General features: G+C 35.0%; 1 protein-coding gene across 3 annotated transcripts in view; it reads right to left on the bottom strand.

The window, feature by feature from the left end:
- LOC144967556 (cleavage and polyadenylation specificity factor subunit 2-like) overlaps positions 1–20673 on the bottom strand; it is a 402879-nt gene that overhangs the window by 16578 nt on the left and 365628 nt on the right. For all 3 annotated transcript variants that reach the window (XM_078905006.1, XM_078904988.1, XM_078904996.1), the window contains exon 17: positions 2913–3050. In XM_078905006.1, the coding sequence (XP_078761132.1) occupies positions 2913–3050 (138 nt within the window). The remainder of the gene's footprint in view (positions 1–2912; positions 3051–20673) is intronic.

Raw genomic sequence — 20673 nt, 5'->3', positions numbered from 1 at the left:
ATTATTGGCGAAAGCCTAAGATTAAATAAACTTGGAAACTTTAAAACTCGTATCAGGTTTTGTATGATCGTTTTTAGCATTTAGATACACGCTTATATGGAAAGACGTCTCGCGAAACGGTCTGACGGAGATGGCAGAGAATCGCTCAATTAAAACAAATAAACAAACAAACAAATTAACAAAAACGACGTAAATCACATTGAAAAAAAAAACATGGCTATTTGTACCCGGGGTCAAGTTGTTACGTTTTAACTCCGTGTATCTGGTATGAGGTTTGGCTGATTCATTGACGTAAACACTTAACAAAAGGAAAGAAAAAAGGTTTTAGCTGTATGCAATTCAGCAATACAATCAAATTAATCGGAAATATTGCAGTACATTGACAAGACGCCAGTTTTCGTTTTAGCCTGTAGACTTTCAAGTCAAATATAGCCACATTCTTAAGATGATCCTCTAGCCTCGATTCACACACACACACACACTCATAAGAAATAAATTAAAACAAAACAGAACAAACTAAAAAACAAACAAACCCAAAAAAATAAAAAACAAAAACAAAACAAAAGCAAAACAAAAACAAAAAAGAAAAAAAAAAACAATCAAAAAATTAAAAAAAAAAAAAACAACCAAAACAAAAAAGTAACCCAACCGCAGCCACACACGCCCCTCCCCTTCCCGCAAAAGAACAGCAACAGCAACAAAAAACAAAAACAAAAAACAAGAATAAAAAAAAGAAAAAGAAAAAAAACAAAAACAAACATAACGAACAAAAAAAAAAACTAACAAAAAAAAAAAAAGAGAAAAAGCCACCAAAACACGCCCCCCCCAAAAAAAAAAAGAGAACAACCCAACCCCCCCCCCCCCAAAAAAAAACACCCCAAAGAAACAGAGCGAAAAAAACCCAACAAAAAACAAAAACAAAAACAAATATACACTAACTAAACCAAAACAAAACATATTTACTGTAATGAAACAAAATCCTCGGTAAAGGGTCAACTTGAACTGACGGAAAATTAATTCAAACCTTTTTTCTCGCCAAAGTGAACAAATCGGCGTTCTGTCCATGAACCGCAGAATAGTCTTTAAATCACACAAATACCTCTCATTGAAAACCCAATTGAACAGCAGAATCCATCACCCATTGAGAACGAACCCAATTAATAATAAAATGATAAAAAAAAAATCGTTTTGAAATACCATGGTCGTATATGATCACGGAGCACTGAGAGTGAATAGCACTCTGGTGAGGTCCAGACATGGTAATAATAAATCACCGTGATGGCAACAAGAATGGCTGAACAACTTACAGGGACATTTGATAAAAGAAGCCATATAGATGGAGACATTTATTACACAGGACCTGTAAATGAGCTCTATAAAAATTGACTGAAACTCTTCGACAAACTGAAGATTCAATTATTTTTTTTTTTTAATAAGGGCATCATTGGAGAGGAGAGTGATAAATACAATATATCAAAATAGTGGGTGTTATTTCTTACTGGAAGTATGACTGCCATAATTTGATGTAGAAGGAATGCTAAATAAGCATGTCATTCATATAGGTAAAGATGACTTCATCAAAGTCATATTCCTGCCTCTGGGATTTTTTTGACATAGAAAAATAATCACCATTATCATCTTTAACTTCTAGCCATGACCAATTGAATTTATTCCTCACGGGACTCATATCTTTATCGATGCTCGACAAGTCTGAATTGCGATCCACGAACAGCTCAGCCATTGTGAGAACATTAGAATAATGTAGCAATGAGCAAACTTGATTTTCAATCAGTAAATGACAGAGAAAAAAAAAAACTTAAATAAATATGACTTCAGGCCAATACACTGAATTATTAAGAAATGAATTATCAAGAAGAAACTTCGGCAGGCGTAAAAATTCAAAGAATCGAAATGAAGGTAAATCGCCACAAAACAGCAAGCTCGCTTGGGCTTGAGCAAAACAATGCCAGAAAACGTCCTGATTTGCACGGGAATTAATTAGGCTACTTACCATTGTTCCTTATGATCAGGTACTCAATCAGTGAAGAAACCGTCAACCAGTTTGTTTACAACGTGAGGCAATCGAAATGTGCTTGTAGCAATCTATCCTACCTTTCGATTTGAAGATGTCTACATAACGGACTTGCGGCATTCGCAATTTACTTTATCATAGTTTTGAGACTCGAAGGGTAAATGTGGTCAATTTTGGCTTAGATGAAACAGTGTAATTTATCGCTCGGTGGTTCAGTTAAAATTGGCTACAGTTGGGATCACGACGGATTGGAAAGTGAAAAAAAATTTAACGAAGGATGTGTGAAAATACCCAGGGAAGTGTTCAGACACGCCTTTTATAAAAAGCGTCGCTTTGTCTTGGCAATATATACATCGTTAATATAAACGGTCCCCATGAGCTATGCGTACCGCTGTGGAACACTCCTAATTATTTTACGGTCATTCGACTACGATTTGTGAATTCTTTCTTTTTAAATTTCTTTCTTTCTTTCTTTCTTTCCTTTTTTAAATATTTGAATTTGACAAATTGACTGATTTCAGTTAATTGACTGAGAATTTACAGGTCTAAGAATAGTTTGTAACCAGAAATGTAAAAAAATAAAAAAATCTAAATAAAAAAAAAAATACCCATTTATTTTGTCTTTTTCTAACCGCAAAAGATTAATCTCGGGATCTGTTTTGACAGGACACATTTTATTAAATAAAACATCATATTCTATCAATTTTGACCAGCAAACGGTCCGTTCTTGGAGTCCCAGGTTTGACAGTTTTCGACAAGATGATGTTCTTTTTAATTGATCAATCGCAGTTGAAGGCATGACGAGTTTTCCGGCCAAAATGTTAAAAAATTGGCCACGGGTTGCCAAACCCGCGGATTTTGCCCGTTCTTCGCGCCTTACCTGGTAGATGTGTCTCTCGGTGGTAGCGTCGATGGTGTCACCAATGTTGGGACAGTAAACGTTGCCCTCCACGAACCCAGCCGTCTGGCAGAATTCACCCAGAGCTTTGGTGGCATCTTCGGGGCCGTGGACCAGAATCTGAAAGGAAAATTATATATATAATATATATATATATATATATATATACATATATATATATATATATATATATATATATATATATATATATACATATATATATATATATATATATATATATATATATATATATATATATATATATATATATATATATATATAAAGAATGCACGATTAAACGTTTATTACAAAGTTTTCAAGAGATAAATACACTCGCCTCACAGCTGTGATTGAACATGCGGCAATGGAAAGTGCTGATTTAGTTAGACTAAATGCCCCCCCCCCCCCCCAAAAAAAAAAAAGACAAAAACAAAACAAAACAAACAATAAAAAAACAACAAACAAACAAACAAAAAACAAACAAACAAACAAACCCAACCTCCCCCCCCCCAACAGACAAACATACAAAATAATACAAAAATCTTCCCCCTCCCCAAAACAACAACAAAAAATAACCCTTATAAAACACAAAACAAAAAAAAAACAAAAAAAAAAAAAAAACAAGAAACAACAACAACAAAATCGATGACAGCAACAACTCTCACACAACTTTGAAAAAAAAAAGATCATAAATATTTTACTGGCATAGCTTTACCCAGCATTAAAAATACAAAACAAAACTTGGAGGACTTTTTTTTTTCTGTGAAGAGAAATAACACAATTGGTGAGTGAATGAACAGGCTGTGAGAAATACGAGTACCATCCGGTTTTGCAAGAGCTCGAAAAAAACCCCACACAATTAAAGGGTTATCATAAACATCAATCCATAAATCTCCATAAATTGACCGAAATGATCTCATGTAATATCCGTATTGTACTTTCCAGTAATAAAACAACAATCAGTTTACTGGAGATTCTAGAAAAAAAATTTTTCTTTTTCGATTTAAACAATAGATATAAAATACTTCTTCTTCTTCTTCTTCTAGGTTCCATGCCTGGTCCAGGCTTCGGATACTGCATGAATTATCTCTCTCCATTCCTCCCTGTCTCTTGCTTTTTCAAACAGCTCTTGGATTGTTAGGTTGGTGAAGCCCTTCAGTTGGTCTATGAGTATTTTTCTTTGTCTCCCCCGGCGCGTTTACCAGGTATTTTTCCACAACTTGCCAGGTATTCATTCTTATCTTTCCTTACTATGTGTCCGAAAAAGGATAGTTGTCGATCCACTATTAAGGGCATTAGTTTCCTTTGTTGGTATGTTTGTTTTAGCACTTCTTCGTTCGTTTTGTGTGCAGTATACGATATTCTCTGCATCCTTCTCAAGCACCACATTTCAAAAGCTTCAATGTTCTTTTGTTCTTTCAGATATAAAATACAAGATGCATATTCAACTATTATTTTATTTTCGATTTAAACAATAGATATAAAATACAAGATGCATATTCAACTATTATTTTCTTTTTCGATTTAAACAATAGATATAAAATACAAGATGCATATTCAACTATTATTTTTTTTTTAATTAATGAAAGCTGCTATCGTAATACGAGATATATCGCAAATGTAAAAGTGCGGCCATTAAAAGCAATTTATTGCACTAACACAACTCTAGTACCAAAATTTAAAGAGTAATTATAATATGATCTTCAGTTCGGTAGGCAAAAATACGCTCGTTGAACATCTCTTTGTTGATAACATCTATTGTTTAGATTATATTTTGCTCGAATGAGAAGGAAATCAAGCCTATGTACATCATCCTACTATGAAAACGGTGACATATTATGTGCTGTAGTAGAGGGTGAATATTAATTCACTGCAAGGCTTTTGCGATGCTTAGTAGATTTCTGGGTAATTTAATCAAGATGGATTGTAAATTAATCATATATTATATATATATATATATATATATATATATATATATATATATATACACTTACAAGCAAAACAGAAAAAAAAGTAAAAAAAAAAAAAGTAAAAAAAAAAAGGAAGTCAAGTTGAAAAGTAAAATAAAAGCAGATTCGAAGAACATAGATGTGTTGTAACGAGCGACAGAGAAATGGATAAAAGGGAGAGAGTTCAATCGGGGATCAGAGACAGATTCCAAGAAAATAGTTGTGTAGTCACAGACAACAGACAAACAGTAAGACAAAAGGGACGAGTTCAATCGGGGAGCAGAGATTCGAAGAACATAGTTGTGTAGTGACAGACAACAGACAAACAGTAAGACAAAAGGGACGAGTTCAATCGGGGAGCAGAGATATATTCCAAGAACGTAGTTGTGTAGTCACAGACAACAGACAAACAGTAAGACAAAAGGGACGAGTTCAATCGGGGAGCAGAGATTCGAAGAACATCGTTGTGTAGTGACAGACAACAAACAGTAAGACAAAAGGGACGAGTTCAATCGGGGTGCAGAGATTCGAAGAACATCGTTGTGTAGTGACAGACAACAGACAAACAGTAAGACAAAAGGGACGAGTTCAATCGGGGATCAGAGACAGATTCCAAGAACATAGTTGTGTAGTCACAGACAACAGACAAACAGTAAGACAAAAGGGACGAGTTCAATCGGGGAGCAGAGATTCGAAGAACATCGTTGTGTAGTGACAGACAACAAACAGTAAGACAAAAGGGACGAGTTCAATCGGGGTGCAGAAATAGATTCCAAGAACATAGTTTTGTATTGAAAGACAACAGAGAAATAGTAAGACAAAAGGGACGAGTTCAAAAGGAGAACCGAAAAAGATTCCCAGGAACATGGATGTGTGATAACAACCAACAGACAAACAGTAAGACAAAAGGGACGAGTTCAATCGGAGAGCAGAGATAGAGTCCAAGAACATAGTTGTGTAGTCACAGACAACTGAGAAATAGTAAGACAAAAGGGACGAGTTCAAAAGGAGAACCGAAGTAGATTCCAAGAACACAGGTGTGTATTGAAAAGCAACAGAAACAGTAAGACAAAATGTACCAGTTCAAAATGAAAACGGGGTATATTCCAAGGTTACAATTACAAACAACCGAGAAACAGACACAAGAGACGAGTTCAATCAGGGGGTAGAGATAGATTTCAAGTCCAATTTGTCCTTGTGTCCTGATGTTTGAAACACCTCAAGATCTAGTATGTTAATTGTTGCTGTTGGTCAGGGATCCCATGTAAAGCGCTTTGAGCATGTTAAGTGGATATTGCTCTATATAAACGCCCAAGTTTATCTCAAAACAGACCACAAAAGGTGAAAATAGAATTAAAATCATAAAGAGTGCAGCAATTTGATTTGTTTTTTCATCTTTTTTTTTTTCAATTCTAGACATTTCTTCATTTTCCATCATAACTTTCACACCGAGATTTCTATTTGTTTCTATAAATTCAATTTCCTACAACTAGTTCATTCCGCCATGATACCGCTATGACAATGGTTTAGAAATGAATGTTTAAATTGACCTATTACAGTCATTATAGCTATTAACCCATTACGAATTATTATACTTTGTCCAAATTGACGTTACATTATTCCCTGCCTCGGCTAAAATGATGATGTAAGAATGAAGGGCATGGCAAAAAAAAAAAAAAATACAAAACGAAAAAAAAAATCACAACAAACAACAACAACAAAAAAAAAACCCAAACAAAAACAAAAACGTTATCGTCACAAGATAAGTGGGTAATTGAATGCATTTGCTGAATTTTGCACGCTTACAAAATAGGGCTGGCATTTGAGAGATGTTTTCCTTCTCACGGTTCCTTATCAGCTAAAGCAAGGACGATAAGACTACAAATAAACCTTGACCTAGTATAACCCCCCCCCCCCCCCCAAATAAAACAAAAAACAACAACAAAAAACCCAAAACAAACAAACAACCAAAAAAAAAATAACAAAAAAAAAAACAAAAAAAAAAAACAACCCCCCCCCCAAAAAAAAAAAAACAACCAAAAAAAAAAACAAAAAACAAACAAAAAACGAGGACATAAAAAGATGATAATGGTATTAAAAAATAACGAAAAGCGCACAATGGATAGAAAAAAAAAATGAGATATGGGCAATAACGAGACAATGCAATAAGAATATAATAAAGGATAATATACAGTGTCACAGTTTTCAAGGAATTTCGTAAACACCATTGAGCAATGCTGTATCATTGTGTACCAATCAGGCGATCCCCCCAAAAAATAATAAAAATAAATAAATACATAAATAAATAAATAAAATCGCAACCATGATATTGTATTGTACAAAACAGATTATGGACAAAAAAAAAAAAAAAAAATACACTAAAAATGATAATTATGTTTATCAAAAAATCCAAACCAAATCCTATATAATAATCTGTCAATAAAAAGCGCAGAGATATCCGAGATAATAATTGAACGAGAACACAAGGAGAGTTACCTCCCGTCTAATTCATGGCATCACTTCCCACCATTGATCCCAAATGTTTTGCAGCCTCGTGGGATTTGCATCTCTCCGTTACAGTTTTATAACCTCCAATAAAGACCGAACGTGTCGACATCCTGGCCAGGCGTGAATGTGGTTGAAGACTAGTTTAGTGCCCATGAATGAGTGATGCCATATTTTGCATCTGGCCTTTAGAGTCTGGATAGAGATTGGCGGAACACAGAGCGAGGCTATTACGAGTTTTCCATTGTTATTCATGCTTCCTGTACGGATGGTTTCCAAATTCAAAGTGACAGAGTGCTCGCCAGTTTTAGTGATGGATTAGTAATGAAATAAAACATAAACTGCCGGACATCGATAAAAATGAGTATATCTCGATTATTATTCATAATAATATAATATAACATTAATATAGCACCAATCCCGCGTTGCTGCAGCTCGTGGCGCACATTGACAAAAGAGGAAATGATACACGTTACAGAAAACAATTACACAGATCAGAAATAGGCTACTTATATGTTTAACAGTTCTATTCATACAATTATTTGGTCAAAGAAGAAGCCTTGAGGTCTATTTTAAGGTACTTTTGAATGCCATCTCAGTCGAAAATATCTTATACTTCATATATAAGATATAGAAGTGAATTCCAGACATTTGGGCGGCATGTAAAAATGCCTCATCAGTAAATGTTTTAGTACTTTTTTAGGTACACGAAGAGGAATTGATGACATGAATGAGGAATTGATCCATACGCCTCATAGTGCAGTGTTACCAACTCTGATTTCTTGGCTTTCACGGGACAACGAAATGAAAGCTGAAAGTGATTCGTGACCAATAGACCCGTTTCGGATTCGTTTCTTTTAGTGGCCACGATGTTTTGGTGTGATCTACTCTCATAAAATGTCTATAATATAATATGGCCCCAAGACCTAATTAAAACACATGCATGCACGGTTGGCGATGTGTCATTTTGTGCAATAAATACCGTCCCAATAGCCAATTTTGGTACTCTGAAGGACCACCATTGTACTGCCCGTTATAAAAGCGCCCATTACTTCCAAAGTGAGCATGAAAACCTTTACCTTACACACACACACACACACACACACACACACACAAAACACACACAATATATATATTATATATATATATATATATATATATATATATATATATATATATCGATTAGTAGACCCTCAGCCTGTCAAAACGCCTCAAACTTAAGACTTCTTTATAAATTTGAGATTTGAAATTTGTTTGGCAAGTTGAGTGTCATGTTAATCGATAGATATTTGAAGTAAACCTTTTCTGGCCAAATGTCTTTCTTTCCTATTTGAGATTTGAGAAAGTTTTGGCAAGTTGAGAGTCATGTTAATCGATAGATATTTGAAGTAAACCTTTTCTGGCCAAATGTCTTTCTTTCCTATTTGAGATTTGAGAAAGTTTTGGCAAGTTGAGAGTCATGATAATCGATTGATATTTGAAGTATAATTTTCTCTGGCCAAATTTCTTTCTTTCTTTCTTTCTTATTTCTCTTTATTACAGGTCTTTGCCAGAGTAGTGTACAATGTAAGATGGCCGAACCGAATCGGGAATGGAACGAAACAGCGCTAATACTCTTGGTCCGCTAGGATTTGATGATGATGAATGATGATGATGGTGATGATGATGATGATGATGATGACGATGGATTGTAATGATGATGATGAGATGACGACGACGATGATGATGAGATGACGATGATGATGGTGATGATAATAATGATGATGATGATAATTATGATGATGATGATGATGGTGATGATTATTTTTATTATTCTTAGATATGGTAATGATAAGATAAAATTGTTAATAATTCTTGCAATTGTCTCACAGTTCTCCAACCTCAATTTTCCTATAAAACGAAATTTATTGTACGATTCCATCTGAAAGCATAAAAAATGACGACTGAACAACAACTAATATTGTCCTATTAGTCTTTACCATTCTTTCCCCCTCAATATACTTCTTTATCCCTATAAAAGGATTTCACATTACCATTTTACACATGAAAAAAAGATGTTGAGACAGTCTAAACGAGTTCTTGTTATCCTCTTGTTCAAATAGAATCGATGTCCTAAACAGGGTAAAATAAAGTGAACATACAAAACCCGATTGCTAATTGCATCGTAGAAGACCCTAAGAATAACTTTTGATAATCTGTCCAAACACTCAATCATTTACAAAAACCTTCAGACTCTCTCCGTTTGAATTCATAAGATGCAAGACACCGACGACACTTGAAATCCGTTGCCATCGAAAGAGTTCATAAAACCCCTCGTCCATAAATTAAAAAACTAACAACAAAAAACCCCCCAAAACAATCAAACAAAACAAAACAAAAACAAAACAAAACAAAACAAAACCAAAAATTCACCCCCCTCCCCCATAAGAACAAAACAAAACAAACCAAAACCAAAAAAACCCCTCCCCCCTCCCCCCATAAAATCAAAACAAAACAAAAAACAAAAAGAAAATTTAAAACAACAAACTCAAAACAAAAACCAAGTAAAAAAAATGAAATCAATAAACAAACCGAAACAAAACCACAGAACCACACCACCCCCCCCCCCCCCCCCCGGGCAAACAAAAAAACCCAACAAAAAACAACAAGAAACAAAACCAAAAGAAAAACAAAAACAACAAAAAAAAAAAAAAAAAACAAACAAAAACAACCCCCCCCCAAAACAAAAAACAACAAAAAAAAACAAAACAACCAAAAAACCCAAACCCAACAAATAATCTGTTCAAACGATGTTGACGACTAACTAGTAGTAGTAGTAGTAGTAGCGTATGTCTACATCTCCACACTGGAAGTCTCCAGCCAGACCTTAAATCTTCACCGCAGTTGAGGACAGCCTCGAAAGCTCTCGCCAATCTCGTCACAGGGCAGTGTAAGATTATGTGATCTGCTGTCTCTGGCGTTCCCTGACAGTGGGGAGACGACTGATTAAATCAAAGAATCTTCTTCAAACCAAAACCACACCTCTGGACTCCTAGTCCTAGATAGCTGTTTTAAATGTATCCTTACAAATTACTTTTATTTACTTCCGGAATCCTAGCTGGAGACTAATGTTTGAAAAGCAATAACAGCTGGAAAAAAAGATGGTTAGTTTTCCTTACAGAGTCGCTTTCTTCTTGTAAAATGAGAGCCAAACATTTCGTTTGAGTCCAATGTTTGACAAACTAGTTGTCTCAGCAGATGGCTACCAGAAAAAAAACAACAAACATTCATGGCAATATGCTTGAACGTTTACCACAGACTCTGCATTTTATCCAAAAGTTACTTACAGTTACACATATTAAGATATCTAAAAGATAGTTATCATTAGAAATACGCGTTTGAAACAACCTAAGATAGAGTAGAGGTGGTCATAATAATAGCAAAGATTCCATTGTGTTCAGAGTGAAAATCTAATAATCGCGCCTAGACTCCGGAAATTCTAACCAAAATCCAGTCAAACTATTTTAGCATAGTTTCGAAAATTTTAAGGTCACTTACGTCACAAGTAAGATGTTATCAGGCCTGCCTATGTCAATACAAGAAACATGAAAAGTGCTTGTCAAAATAGTAAGATTTGTACAAGCATTCCCAAAATATATGTTGCAGGAAGCACGGATAATGCCACGAAACCTTATGCGAAACAACTTTTGGCATTAAAATGTTCAGCCTTGACTCTCATTTAAAAAGAAATAAAAGCATTGAGCTTTTTATATAGCGTAATATCCACTAAACGTGCTCAAAGCACTTTATATTAAAACATACATATGAAAAAAAAGCATTGCATCTTAAAAATGTAAGAGAAAAACACCATTCGAATATGCGTTTTTGACCTTTAGTTGACAGCTCTGTGATGATCAAGAAAAATATGACGGTGCACAAGTCCCAGGGTCATTAGATAGATTGATCAGAAAAAACAAATATATGTCCCAAAGAAAGAAAACATTTACCTTTGAATGTTTCCCTTTCCACAAAGGGAAAGAAAGAAAGAAAGCAACAACAACAACAACAACCACGACGACAACAATAAACAAAATCCAATCACAAAATTCAAGCAAAAAAACAAAACAAAATGTCCCATCTTCTGAGAAGAACCGGGAGTATCATGACGGGAGACAACAGAAACTAGTTCCTGAGCAACTAACTGTTAGACAAAGAGTTCTTAACAACTGTTAGCATTAAGATAAATTCGATAAAATATTGTTTCTAATCTTCAAGTAACAGTCGAATATGTGCAAAAGTAAAATAAATTGTAAAAAAAAAAAAAAATTCTAAAGCAGCCAATTCCGTCATTCTAAATGGGAAGATCTTGTATTTTTGTGTTTATTTTCCCTTAAGAAAGAACAATTTAAAATTCCAACTTCCCCATGCATTCATGTATTTGAAACCGTCTTATATAAATTAGAAAAAGCCAACATAAAATCTCCTATACGTGACAGGCAACCGGCAAATTCGGAAATTACAGGACGGTATTTTTTTTTTATCCTTGTCGAAAACAGAAGAGTTATGTTCCCCTACGAAACTCCCACGTTTTCCACGTTACGTAAAAGATCAAACAGGAAAAAATAAAAACGTTATTTTCCGGATATATCATATTTAAAAAGCAGGTTGTACATCGAATCGCTAGTTAAAGTAGTCCCAGGTTTGAGAATTTTTGCCAAGGTCAGAGTAATTTTAATTCATCGACATTTGAAGGACGAGTTTTCTGGCCAAAATTTTAAATACGCTTTTTTTATTTCCAGAGAGGAGCAGCACTGTCAACATCAAGCAATATGGAGCATGGTCAGCAAATGGAGACAAATAGTGCAAGATAATGCTTTAATTGAAAACTAAGGTATTCACTTTTATCATAATAGTCCTCGTGGTGCCAGTGACTTCAACATTCAGGAAATGAAAAGAAAGAAATGACACACTTTTGTTCTTCTCCCACAAACTTTTCCACTAATCATAGAGTCGAAAATTATCCCGGTTTCAAAAAAGTTATACGGACAAAAGGAATTGCTTGCTACCCTTTGGAAAAGGCGTTAGTCTATAGCAGATCTAAAAGGCCAATCTACGAAATCATTGCTGGATAGACGGGGGGGGGGGGGGGTCAGAAAAAAAATCTCGAAATAACCCAGGATCGATCCAGGTCCTCTTAAGTGTGAAGCAAGTGCACTACCAGCTGAGCTATTGGAACCCCGAAAAGAAGGGAAAAGCAATTTGAAAAAAATCCGCTTGCAAGTATTCATACAGGAAACAAACACCAATAATCAATAACAGTATTTTCGTAAGACAAATTGAAATTCGGACGACCCAAAAGGCTTATCTACCTTTTTTTATTTTAAAACTTAAGAACAAAATTCGTAGAGGCTGGAAATCTTTCTCGCGTCCTCCTAAAATATACCAGCATTGTTTATCGTACAACTTATAGTAATCCTCAATCAGGCAGACAGATTGTTTAGTGTGGGGGGGGGGGGGGGTTGAAATGATTGTAATCCTTCTACATTTCTATCTGCTTTGTTTGGCACTATTGTCATATTCACACATTGAAATATGAAGGTCAAAGAACACTCTCTTTTTAGACGATCTCCATGATATGTTCAATGTTTGTATATTCTAAGTGCAAAAGGGTTTTACAAAAGGGCACGCGCATTCGTTATGAAAAATATAGACATTAAATCGTTCCAAAGATCGGGTGTTAACTCCAAGGTACGCCTGGCCGATAATCAGGAGGTCTCAGGCGGTCTGTGTGTGTGTGTGTGTGTGTGGGGTGGGGGGGGGGGGGAGAGATGATTTTATTATTATTTTTCTCTCAATGCATTTTTCTTTCTGCTGTGTCTGGCGCTGTGACATTCACATCGTTTCATAACGCCATCACTTTCAATGCTTTTGCTTACAAGTTTGATGTTCAGACAGTAAGCCCTATTTGAATTGAGTATAAAAAAAAGAAAAAGAAAACGGTAGATAGTCTCTATCAATTCATAAAAACAAATGTTAATGTCCTGAAACAAGTTAGGCATTTTAATTAAAGAACCTGGCGTCACCATAGCAGCCGATAGAAGATGCAAAAAGGAGATAAAATGCTGGTTTGGTCAAGCTAAATCAGCCTTTAAAATCACGATCAATAGTTTTTTTTCGAGACAGAAACAAATGTCAAACACTAAAATTGAAGCTTCTTCAATGCTATATTGAACCCATATTAAAATATTCATGTGGAACTTGGAGGTTTAGCAGGTTGGTAGAAAAATAGAATAGAAGCGACTGAATTGTGGTTAATACGAAGAATGCTGACGATCCTGGAGCGGGATAGATGTCGCTAAAAAGTAATAAGCAAGAAGGGTTTTGAGCCCGAAACGTTCCGTGTTTATATTTCGTTCTTTTTTTAAGTTGTAATATTCATTTTTGTTTCTTGCGTTTTACAGCCCACAGCTTCAGGCAGCTTAGTATCACCTGGATGTCGTTGTGAGGATTTGTTCTTTGTCTGGCAATTCATCGTTCTTACCTATTCAGAGGAGAATGGCTCAATCACAGTGTTTTCAATGTCTTTGGGGTCAGATGGAAGAAGGGGGTCCAAATTCCAAATGGCTCAATTGGTAAAGCTTTCGCTCCACGCACAAAGGGACCGGTATCAATCCCTGACGTAGCTGAGAATTATTTGCAGTAATTTTGCAGCTGGGTCTGTTAGATCCGAGGGAAAGTATTTTGCGCTACACTGTCGTCCTAACCAAAGAGTAGCAAACAATTGCCATTGTCCATTTAACGCTATAAAAAACACCGGCATTGGACCTTAAGGACGAATTTTTATTTTAGTTCTAGGGTGAAAGGCCAATAAATGTGAAGGGATTTGTAGATGTGGCGTCATGTAGTGTTACGTATTGGATTGACCTTACGATTATAACTACGCACTCGGAAAACCCCCCCCCCCCCCCCAAAAAAAAAAAAAAAAATAAAAAAATAACAAAAAACAAAAAAAAAACACAAGTTAAAACAATTTTAGTCAGAAAACTCCTTCAAATGTCGATTGAATAAAATGATCCTCACATTGTCAAACTCTCAAACCTGGGACTCAAATCGATATTTGACGAAAGAGGTTTCTGGCCAAAATTTGTAAACCCTGTTTTTTTTTTTTTTTTTGGTCCCGAGTAGGGCGGTATAGTAAGTCTGAGCGGACGATCACCAGGAGATAAATTAAAACGTGAAGCCGCCAGGACATTATGTTTGTCGTGGATAAGCACTACTGCCATGCAAAGTGTGTGTGTGTGTGTGTGTGTGTGTGTGTGTGTGTGTGTGTTTGTGTATGTGTGTGTGTTTAAAAAAAAATTATTATGATAATATATCAATCGCTTGGTCATTCCACGTCATTTTATAAATGATTGAACTATTCATCAGCAAGGGGAGGTCTTGTAAAACCATTTTAACCCGATAGCCCTTGTCCAAACAACATCCAAATAAATCAAAAGCTGACGTTTTTCTTCTTACCCTCCCCCCCTCTCCATCTAGATTTGATTGGTAGCTGGGTCTGTTAGATCTGGCAGAAAGTAATTTGCGATAGACCAGCGTCCTATCCATATAGGGTAACAAGCAATTGCTTCACGCGAGAGAAACTAGGATAAACTCCGTCGACATGGGCCTCATGGCTCTAAAGGTCTACTTTTTCATACGAAAAAAACCCCCAATAGCTTATAAGAGCAAGCTGATAAATCTAAAACGGGTAATTATTCGAGTAGGGTAGGAGAAAGCGTGATGATCTCTGATCAAATACTGACGTACCCTGAAAAAAACAAACCGCGTCTATAAAGTTTTGGCCAGAAAATCAAATATCGATTGATCGATATGACCCTCATCTTGTCAAAATCTCTCGAGAGTTTTTGCCAAGATGTGGGCCATTTTAATCGATCGATATTTGAAGTGAACCTATAGATCGAAGGTTCCAACTCCATTAAAAGACTTGGCTTGGGACCTACAGATCGAAGGTTCGACCTCCGTTATAGGCGCGTAAAGTTGCCCCTTGGCAACCGGAGAAGACTTTTCTCTCATTTAGCAAGCCAGTAAGTGAGAAGTAAAATGATTACCTGTCTGTCGTACCAGTTTACCAAAAGAATGAGATAGAAAGGCTTATAAAGTATAGCTTTGATCTAACAAAGACAATAAAAATGTGTCTCAAATGGACACATTCGAACAGGGAACAGAGACAGATTTCAAGTAAAATCTATCTGTGTCTAGCTTCGGACCGCCTAGAATTTCCACCCAGACAGCGGCGAGCCTGCCAAGTGGGGTACGCTAAAACTGTTACAAAAGTACATGGGTAACTTGGAAATAATATACTTTAAAAATTTGATTCACAATAACAATATATTTACTCTAACAAAACGTGATTAGCTTCCTCAAAGAAAAAGACGGATGAAATCAAGGGATCTCATTCCAGTACATGAAAACGCAAGGCAACAAGGAAAGGACCAATGATATATTATGGGGATAGACAAGTCAGTACCGCCGTACTCTGCAAAACACATTTTAAAAATTTTGGCGAGAAAATTTATCCTTCAAAAATCGATCATGTTATCAAAAATTATTTAACCTGGGACTTCAAGGAAATTTCAAGGTCAAATTTTTAAAATGTGTGTTTTTCCAGTACGGTAGATCGAAGGGAGACGCACAACAGGCGATAAACTGTATATTTCAGGGGAGGAAGATCCAAATTCCAAGGAAGAAATATTTATCAGGCAACAATAAATGGATTTTCCTGCATATCTAGATATGACATGTTCCTTTATAAATGCTTTAGATTAGAGGAAATGTGGTTAGTCTTGTCATAATATATCCAATTCCGTGTAAAATATCCATAAGCTCACCGATTTCGATTCCAAATTTTGACAATAAAAATTCTACCGTGGATTCAGAAAAATCATAATTTGGCCAAATCTGTCCTCCCAAAAAAAATATATACCGATTAAATCTATGTCTGGCGAGGGTATGGACATTGTTGAATCTACCAGCCTAGACGCCCACAGGGAAATTTCATCTTCTGCATGACAATCTTCAACAAACCGACTTCATCGTACTAAAATATTTTTTCTTTCTTTTCTTTTCTTTTTTCCTTTTGGGAAGGGAAAGAAGGGGGGGGGGGGGTACGGCTATCTTTCATATACAGCAGACCATTGTATAAAACCCATCACGTCAAACAGGTACTATGTCTTGTGATCAAGATGGTCAAAATTGAGTTTATGATCAAATTATTATCAGAATTAGAAATGTGCAAGTTATTTATTTATTTATTTATTTATTTATTTATTCATTCATTCATTTATTTATTTATTCATTCATTTATTTGTTTATTTATTTATTTATTTATTTATTTATTTATTTATTTATTTATTTAGTTATTTATTTATTTATTTTAAAAATATTTTAAAGAAAAAAACAACAACTTACTCTTCTCAAAAAACGGATGACAATTGTTGAGTTCATAATCAAATTATCGTCAGAATTAGAAATACGTAAGTTGTTTATTCATTTAATTATTAATTAATTAATTTGTATTTTTAAACAAGAATTTCAAGAAACAAAACTTATTCTTCACAATAAACGCATTTATTTAAACTCAAATTTTACAGGTTAATTTCAACTTTTACAATTAAGCACCAGACTCATCCCGACATAATACCGCGGTGAGACCTTTGGTCATATATGAATTAGTAAGCAGGTTAAACTTGCGATTTTATATAGCGCATTATCCAATAAACGCACTCAAAGCGCATTACAAAGGGTTCCTGGCAAACAGCAATGCGTAACATGTACGACAAGACATGACGCCTGTTGGGCGATGTTACCGTTTTTCCCCGACAGACGCCACACTGTTAACGGCCAGGTACTCATTTCACACCTGAGTACGATGAGAGTATGTGCGTAAAGAGCCTTTTCCAACGACTCAACTATGCGGCGATAAAACAGCGGGCCTCGAACCCTGGCCCTTCTGATCCGAAGGCGTGTGTCATATCACAAGACAACACACACACACACACACACACACACACACACACACACACACATATAGCCGTTACGAGACGAAGGCATATAAGGGCAACGACAGCAGCAGCGACAACATGAAGGAATTAACGATAAACCCAAAAGTTGTGCATATTATGTTTGTAAAATGCCTGATCAATCAGACGCACTCCTATGTTTTCCGTCCGTCTAAAAAGTTGCGTCAAAAGCCTCACCAAGTTTGAATAATATCTATATCACACACTACAGAAATAATGTTACAGCTCAACAACGAATAATTGCATCTACAAGAGACTCGATCGTTTAGAAATAGAATCCTAAATAGTTCTTTTCTGAACTTGTGTAAAAAAAGAATATTTGCTTTTGTTTTTTGTTTTTAAGTGTTTTACGGCGTTTGCAACACATATACTCGTAGTTCATATCAGCGCCAAAGGAAGAAACTTGGATGGTAAAAACATTCTAGATGCACAATTAAAGGGACTTGAGGAAATGGTTCAAATAGGGAACATGTAGATTCCAAGCGTGCACTATCAGTGTACTTAGTTTGAGATCACCTAAAAGTCTCACCCAGACAAAAAGAACAAGATCTCACTAAGAGGAAAACACTCAAATGTTTACAAATCATATGTTAAAACAACAACAAAAACAACAACAACAACAACAAAAAAAAAAACAATACATAACAGAGAGATGATTACAAAGAAAAAAAATCATCTGCCAAAACTATACCTATACATTCGGCTGCTTCCCTCTGAGCCAAGGCTTCAGCCAGGGTCAGGACAAAACTAAGTAATAATAATAATAATAATAATGATGATAATAATAATAATAATAATAATAATAATAATAATAATAATAATAATAATAATAATAATAATAATAATAATGATAATAATAATAATAATCATGATGATGATGATGATGATGATGATGATGATGACGATGATGATGATAACACAAATAGTAATTATGACGATAATAAAAAATAATCCTTATAGCAATGATGACGATAATGATAATGATGATAAAGATCAATGCTGATGATGAAGATGATGATGATGATGAAGATGATGATGATACTAATAAACGACCCCAGCCTATCTGTATTCAATCAAGGACTTCAATGGATAGTATTCTATGGCATCTCTCTCTCTCTCTCTCTCTCTCTCTCTCTCTCTCTTTCGCTCTGTCTCTCTCTCCCCCCCCTCCCTCTCTCTCTTTTTCCTTTAAAGAGGATTTGGTAATCATGATGGGCTATCGGATATCTTAGGATATTAAGACAAATGTTACACGAATTGTTACCGAATATCAACCAGACACTGGATATAGAGCAAACTACATACGTCTTCGTGACAATATAAAGGAGTTGGACGAGACTGATTGGTCGCAAAAGTCACGTGCCAAGACCCGAATCTTTCCGGGCAAACAAATAAGTCAATATTTTTGTAATTATTTTCTATTTAAAATATATATTTTCTGTGTTGTGTGAGGATTAATATTTATATATTCCAGATAGCTATTTCAAATAATGCTCATAATAGTAATGAAGATAAGTGTGTTTTTCTTATACAAAGGCAGCAATATTTTCTCATGATCTCGTCCCACACTATATACAATACGTGACCCCATCCCTCCAAACTCTATTAAGTCAGAATTTGGACAACGGACGGCAATTTAATCCTCTTTGATGGTGATAATAATAATAATAATAATAATAATAATAATAATAATAATAATAATAATAATAATAATAATAATAATAATAATAATAATAATAATAATAATAATAATAATAATAATAATAGTAATAATAATAATACGATGGAATATAAAAATAGATTTGGCTATAACAAGAATAACTCATTTTTTTGTACTTTAAGGTCTGTCAGGAAATGCAAGACACGGCAACATTTGTGATGAAATTAATGTCAAAGCATAATCGATAAGGTATAATAATATATTGAGATATGACCTGAAATAGATCAGATACAATGTCTTATTCCATTTTGGGGGTGTCGATAGCTCAGTTGGGAGAGCTCTCGCTTCACGTGCAAAAGGACCGAGCTCGATCCATGGTGTAGTCGAGATTTTGTTCCCTTCTGAATCCCATGTCCAACAGAAATGATTGAGCAGCTGGGTCTGTTAAATATGTCGGAAAGTATTTTGCGATCGACCAGCGTCGTATCCATAGGGTAGCAAGCCGTTGCTGTTGTCCGATTCACGCTATCGAAACCGGGTTCATGGGCCCAATGGCTCTGCATCACTTTATTAAAATTTGATAAAGGCAGACAAGTCGCATTGAAAAGGTTTTCCAATTACCGAACTAAATGGCGTGGCGATTAACATACAGAGTTTATTATTATTATTATTATTATTATTATTATTATTATTATTATTATTATTATTATTATTATTATTATTATTATTATTATTATTATTATTATTATTATTGTCTCATGAGCTCGTCCCAATGTTGATTTTATTTTCTAGTACGAGCACAAAACAGAACAATTTTGAAGCATTTTCTTTCAATTTTTATCTATTCATTTATGAGACAAGACGTTTTAAACTAACGGGTCATGGGCATTTAGAGCGATACTCTTGAGTCGATGCCCAACCAATTGTTTCCATACAAAATGCTTTTATCGTCCTGAAACTTAGCACGACAACCAAGTTTGGGAGGGCATTATAAATTTATATGTATAAATTCAAATGTAACACTGAATGGATGTATCTCATCTCTGACATCATCGATATTTCACACATCATTCGTAGCCTTATACAGACCAACAAATTAAGGGATGCCCTTTGAGGTCCGGGTGCCATTGAAATCAACTGGTCCAAGCCGTCATCTGATGGACTCTCTCATGATAGACCTTTGAGTTACCAGATGCAGATGATATGTTGACTGTTGACAACTGATTTACAAAGATCTGATGAAATCCACTTGGTTGCAATAATTTACAATTGCTTTATAAATGTTGCTTTACACTTGTTGATGAATTGTTGACTCCCGATAAAATATTCAATAAAAAGCCTGATTTTTGTTTTCTTGTAAAGAGTATATTACTATGAGAATATTTCGTACGAAGCTTCTCTTCATCATATTATGTGACTCATCGTCTGAAAACGGTATTATGTCGGAATGAACCAGGTGCTAAAATTGGTCAAAAATATGAATGATTGCTATTTAGCACTGTAAAATATGATATTCACTCTCCCCTGTAAAGCATACAAACTCAACCCAAGTCTGATATACATGGAAT

Source organism: Berghia stephanieae, chromosome 1 (assembly GCF_034508935.2).
Source record: "Berghia stephanieae isolate SIO BIC M18660-M18661 chromosome 1, UCSD_Bste_1.3, whole genome shotgun sequence".
In the NCBI taxonomy this organism is placed as follows: Eukaryota; Metazoa; Mollusca; class Gastropoda; order Nudibranchia; family Aeolidiidae; genus Berghia; species Berghia stephanieae.
Note: the sequence above shows the minus strand (reverse complement) of the source record. Positions and strands in the feature narration are given on the sequence as shown.